The 6,060-nt window shown below is 34.8% G+C and overlaps 1 protein-coding gene across 2 annotated transcripts; it reads right to left on the reverse strand.

Annotated features, from left to right (window-relative positions):
* Positions 1 to 2,683: 2,683 nt before the first annotated feature.
* Positions 2,684 to 4,619, reverse strand: LOC127802342 (mitochondrial import inner membrane translocase subunit TIM23-2). Of its 2 annotated transcripts, none has more exons than XM_052338093.1 (2): positions 3,898 to 4,619; positions 2,684 to 3,042 (listed from the first exon to the last, which is right to left on the reverse strand). In XM_052338093.1, coding segments are annotated over exons 1-2 (552 nt in total). In that variant the 5' UTR covers positions 4,449 to 4,619; the 3' UTR covers positions 2,684 to 3,041. The 2 variants fall into 2 exon arrangements, with proteins under 2 accessions (XP_052194053.1, XP_052194052.1); XM_052338092.1 differs by having other exon boundaries at positions 2,684 to 3,045.
* Between the last annotated feature and the right edge of the window lie 1,441 nt (positions 4,620 to 6,060).

Genomic DNA, 6,060 nt, shown 5'->3' on the forward strand with positions numbered 1-6,060 from the left:
AAATAAATCAAGAAATTCAATAGACAGATTTCAACCTCTAACACAATCGTAAACATGAGGGTGGTAAGCATTTTTCATTTTCAGGATCGCTCCTTACCTGCTGAACTATTTCTTGGCCAATAGTCGAACACAGAACCTGTGAACCCAAAGAGCAATACCCTTACGACTCTTCCTTTGCTAGTTGATCTACGCCATGGGGGCAATAACCTTCTTTTAAATTATTTTGGGGGTTATACATAAAAAGAAAAAAAAAATTGAGACTAAACTAAAATAAATTTATTTTTGAAAGAATAATGCTAAATGAAGAGGGTATAAGTCACTGGCCTTAGCTTTTGGGGTGTCAAAAAATATCTGAAAATCGATGAATCGAATTAAACCGAATCGAATCACATCTTTTGGATTGGTTCTATGGTTCAACGGTTAAGTTCTGGTTCTAAAAAATTAAGAACCGATATATTTGGTTTTGTTACTGATTTTTCTTTTCAAACCGTGGTTTAAACTGAATCAGAATCAATATTATATTTGTATATATATTATAATTTTTTGGGTATATATATACATATGCATATATATATTATTACTTGCAATTTTAATCTGTTAATTTTTGTTTATTTTTTTGTTGTTGTTGGTTATTTTTATTCATGAACTCTTTTATTTCTATACTTTTATGCGCTATTGTTATATTAAATGGTCGATGTAATCTCATTTGATGAGATAATCTATGAATTATTTTGTTCTACTTTTATTTCAAAATTTGAAGTATTAATGAAGTTATGAGTTTATTTTAATTAACAAATTTGTTTGTAATTTCATATTTTACGAAAATATTTAGAAATTAAATATTAATTGGATAAAATCGAAACCAAATCGAAATTGCTCTGATGCAACAGATTGGTCATGGTTTGGTTTTATATATGTAATGGTTTAGTTACAATTCTTATTTTTTCAGAACTGTTAAAAATAGTTCGATTATTAGATTTTTATAAAACCGAACCAATCCGAATCATTGACACCCCTATTAGCCCTTAGCCCCTTGCATCCGCAATTGGTCTATCAATGGTCTTCAATAATAATTGAAAAATAATAGACTCAAGTATGTAAATAAATAAAAAAATAAAAAGGGCGGCTCATTGTCATTCATGCCCATATACATATACAAGCTTCCAATGTGAATCTCATAATCTACTGATTATGTTATGCATGATGCTTATTCAAATTTGATAATTAAAGAGCAGAGAGAGAGATAAAGGGCATTTTTGATAATTTAAAATTTTAATAAATATTTTATTAACCAATTGCAAAGTTCACGTTTTTCGGTTTCTATAAATCAAAAAAAATCAAAATTTTGTAAAAAAATCAAATCGAACTGATCAAATTTAACCAAAAAATTGAAAAAACTAAATAAAAATTGAAAAAAATTAACTGACTGAGTTAATTGAAAAAACTAAAAAAAACCAACAAAAAATCAAACAAACTGAAATAATTTTTGGCATACTGTTGTTGCTGGCCATGATTCTAATGATTGAAACCAATCATTGAATTCCCTCAACTGTGGTGGTGCATATATATAAAAATGAGTTTGATTAATTTTTGTAAATTTAAAATTAATTTTATCATCAAAATTTGAAAATGTCACTGGCCACCATTCATGACAAATTCCGACGATAAAAACTAACCATTATATTAGTATTGGCTCAGTGACATACATACCCAAAAATCAAAATGATCTAACAATTAGATTTCAATAGATTTAAATTTTAATGTTCAGAACAACTATTTCTTATTTGTGTATGTATATATATTAAAAAACTAAAAAAGTTGTCGAAAACCTTATTGAATGGGCTGAAGCCCAAATGCCATAAATCGTTAAAGGAAATAGAGGTGATGTTTGAAGCGATGCGATGGAGCCAATAGTTTGTGGTGGGAGAAAACAATTAGCGGAGAGACATGTTGGTAATAATAGGAACATAGCTGGCCACCATTAGCATTAGAGGTAGAGAAAAAGGGTCGTATGGTCAAAAACTTGGGATCTGTCCAAGACAACGATAGGAGATGAAGGTGAAGATAGTGGCGGAGCCACGTTATGGTTAAGACTAAAATTATAATTTGATCCAGACTTAACATATTTCCTAACTTAGCCACTAGGTGAAGGGCCACCTTATTTTGTTTGATTCAGTTTAGTTCGTTCCATTCTTCTTCTTTTATTTTAAGCAAAAAAATTACATATAGTTTTGTAAATTTTGCACACCCCTGAGTGCACTGCTGTTCTCCCACTCGATGAAAGTTAATACCTCCATCATTTAAAGAACAAGAGGAAAGAAAAATAAAATATTTTTTTCTCACCAACACTAACACATGCAATCACGTGTGGAATAAAACACCTTACCGTAACACATTAAAAACCTTCGTTTACGCCAACGAAGCTACGTACCACACGTTTGGTAGTGCAAACTTCACATTTGGTTCCACTTTATCTGTTCGTTCCTTCAAGACAAATTGAGATTGGAACTGCCCAGAAACTGAGCCCGACGCTTGAGAGATGCATGCAGACTATATATGAAGCCAACACACACAACACAGGCTCAACATGTATACGAGCACAGCGTACACACTTTAGATGAAGAAGGCCGCCGAGTGTGGGTCATATAATAATAATAATAATAATAAAAGCTAGCTCAAAGGTAGACAAATTAAGGCTAATTAAATTCATGACCATATATAGGTTTTGGTCTTTTGTAGAAACATCTCTTATAATTTATTTTTAGTTAAACCAGTCTTTGGGCGCGCGCCATTGGCGAATACGACGGAGGTTCCAGATCTGGCCGATCGAGATGGCAGTAGTAATGACGATGGAGGTAGGTTTCAGATATAACGGCGATGGTGGCAACGAAGGCTTCTTCTTCTTCTTCTTCTTCTTCTTCTCATTTTCTCTCTTCAGAGTTGGGTTTCCGCTATCCCTGGAACCCAGATGAGAGTTCTTCTGGCACTGCAACCGACAGTTGGGTTGCAGCAATGTCGGAAAGCCAACCCAACTGGGCCTACCTACTAGAATGCATCGCAATGATGTTAGTCTCTGGATCCGACGCTACAGCCTACTTAGAATAGCTTGTACTGAGCCAAAATTTATATTTTTGTCTTTTTAACTTTTTTATTTTGTTACGGGCTCATTTAACATTTTTATTATTTTAATTCTCATATTTTTATATTTTTTATGTGATAATTTAAATTTTATATTATTTTAATTATACATCTAAATCTATATTTTTTAATCAATTTAACTTTTATACTTTAAAAATTTTAATTGTTACACTAAAAAAAAAATATAAGAGTTAAATTAAATTAAAAAATAATATTAAAAAATAATTAAAATAATAAAAAAAATATGAAAATACCGAACAAAAATATGAACATGGCTTGCAAAGTCATGGGGACCAATAATCGATTCCAATGGCAAAAGCTTTTTCAATTTTTTGTAATTTTTAATTAATTAAAGAGATTGAATTTAATTTTATATTAATCATGACTTAATTAACAAGGGTACTAATAGATTATTGGGCGTTCCGACAATTTAAGCAAAGTACAGGGTGTTGTAGACTGACTAATTTAATTAAAAATAAACCATAGGCGTGATTGACCCAAAAAGGGCAAAACACATGAGATGAGATGTAGGTGTAATTTATATCCAAAAAAAATAAAAAATCACCAATATAAGGTTAATCTAAAAATGGCTCAATCAGCCCTCTCTCTCTACACAGTTGATATTTAGATATGATTTTAATAGCATTTCATGCAACCAAATTACATGCAATTTATGGCCAAAATTCACGTTTATATAAGAGAACAAATAAGGCCAATACAAAGAAAGATTAAATAAAATATAAATCCTAGAATTCTCACTATATGGGAACATATCGTTTGACCGCCTGCTTGCCGGCCACTGCCGCGCCCGCCGCCAACCCTCCAATCGCCCCTGCGATCGCCGCCGACCTCGGACCCGCCGCCGCCCGGTAAAGCGCGCCGGTTCCAAGCCCCGCCAACACGCTATTCAACAGATCATCGGTCCCTCTCAACTGCATCATCCCACTCTCCAACCCAGCAAAGATCAGACCCACGACGCCGAGGGAGTTCCCGAACCTTCGGCCGGTCTGGCCTCCGGAATTCAAGACGCGGTTCAGCCGGAGTTTGAGGGTGTCCCCTGGCTCGGCCGCGCTGAGGCCTTCGAGAGAGCCCTTGGCGGCCCCCATGACCGCGCCGGAGAGGTAGCCGCAGCCCGTGTAGTACTGGAGGTTCTCGCCCCAGGAGCGGCGTTGCGCGGCGGCTTCTTCATGGAAGAGGTACTCGGGTGAGGTTGGGAGGTTGTAGAGGCTTTGGATTGGGATGTCGAGGTGGCCTTGGTATGGGTGGTATTGACGGGTGGTCGACTTCTTTTCCGATGATGGATCGGCCATTGCTAGACGAATACGATTGAGCTCAATTTCAGAGAGAGGATTGACGACGACTGGGTTCCTGGAAGAGTCAGAGATCGTTCCAAGCGATACCGCGAAGGTGTTCGATCATGTTGGCGCTTCTTCCGTTGGCGGAGGGTTTAAGGTCAAGGGAGAGTTGTGGATGCTTGACTTGGGCTTCCGTCAACGAGGGTCATTATTATTTTTTATAATTTATTATTATTATTATGTACTGCTAGTTGCTCCATAAGGGTTAAACAATTCAATGTACTTGCCCTATTCAAACATGGAAAATGCTATTTGCATATGAACGACGATCATTGAAGGTTTCAAATAATAAAATTGTCTCTACGGGTGTCAAAAATATCTGAAAATCAATAAATCGAATCAAATTAAATTGAATCCTCCCTTTTAGATTGGTTTTATGGGTCTAATTCTAAAAAATTAAAAATTAATATATTTAATTTGATTATTATTTTTTTTAAATTATTATTCGAACTGAATCGAAATTGATATTATATTTATATATATTATAATTATTTAGATATATATATATATACATACGCATAAATAGTATCACTTTCTAGGAAACTAGTAACATTCACATATGAAGTTATGGGTTTATTTCAATTAACAAATTTGTTTGTAATTTCATATTTTGTGAAAATATTTAGAAGCTAAATGTTAATTGGATAGAATCAAAACCAGTTAGTTAGGTGTGACGGATTGGTCATGATTTGATTTTATATATGTAATAGTTCAGTTATGATTCTTATTTTTTTGAAATCGTTAAAAATAGTTCGATTACTGAATTCTTATAAAACTAGACCAATTTGCAAATTTATCACCCTTGTCTTTGGTCGCTTTCTTTTTCCTCTATCATGGCCACCTCTAGCAAGCTCCGCATCGCCTTGCCTTGCCTCATCGATTGTCAACTACCAATGCATCTATTCGTCGCCTTGCTGCAACACCTCGCCAACTGTTGATAGTCGATTCATTCGTTCATTGCCCCTTAATAGCATATCGCACAACTGTCACTGCATCCTACTGTCATCTTATTGCAACATCTCACGCCGACTGCCACTACACCATCTTGTCGCCACTGTCATCTTCGGTCGAGCTTCATCCCAAATGAAAAGCCCAGGCTTCTCTTGTCTATGGTGCCAATAAAGCTCGATCGGGCTTCTTCCATCTGTGACGGTTTAATAATTGGACTTCATCGATAATGAAGTTTGATTTGGTAATCAAGTCTGTCATCCTATAGGTACAAGTAACATGGTCCCTCAAACATATAAGTTTAATAATTTATGTTTATAATTAAATTATAATATAAATAAGATCAAAAAATTGATGAACCTATTGGTGGGTGCAAGAGGGGCTGTACGCAACACTGATGAGATTTGTATATATATTGAGGTGATGCCCTTCATTTGTTAGAATGGGAGAGTCCATTAATAAACTGATCAATGGCACAGCTGTACAAGAGCCAAACTATGTACAAAATCCATTGTTCAGTGATCCATTCTTATTGTAAGCATTGTCATTTGGATGCTTATTTGTTGTCAATAGTACTTGTTTATTAAAAACAAAGGCAGAGGGGCAAGCGATTTCAGTT

The sequence above is a fragment of the Diospyros lotus genome, chromosome 5 (assembly GCF_014633365.1).
Source record: "Diospyros lotus cultivar Yz01 chromosome 5, ASM1463336v1, whole genome shotgun sequence".
Classification (NCBI taxonomy): domain Eukaryota; kingdom Viridiplantae; phylum Streptophyta; class Magnoliopsida; order Ericales; family Ebenaceae; genus Diospyros; species Diospyros lotus.

Coding starts and splice junctions, on each gene's coding strand:
- LOC127802342 (XM_052338092.1), bottom strand. CDS start 4,448: ATGGCCGATCCATCATCGGAAAAGAAGTCGACCACCCGTCAATACCAC.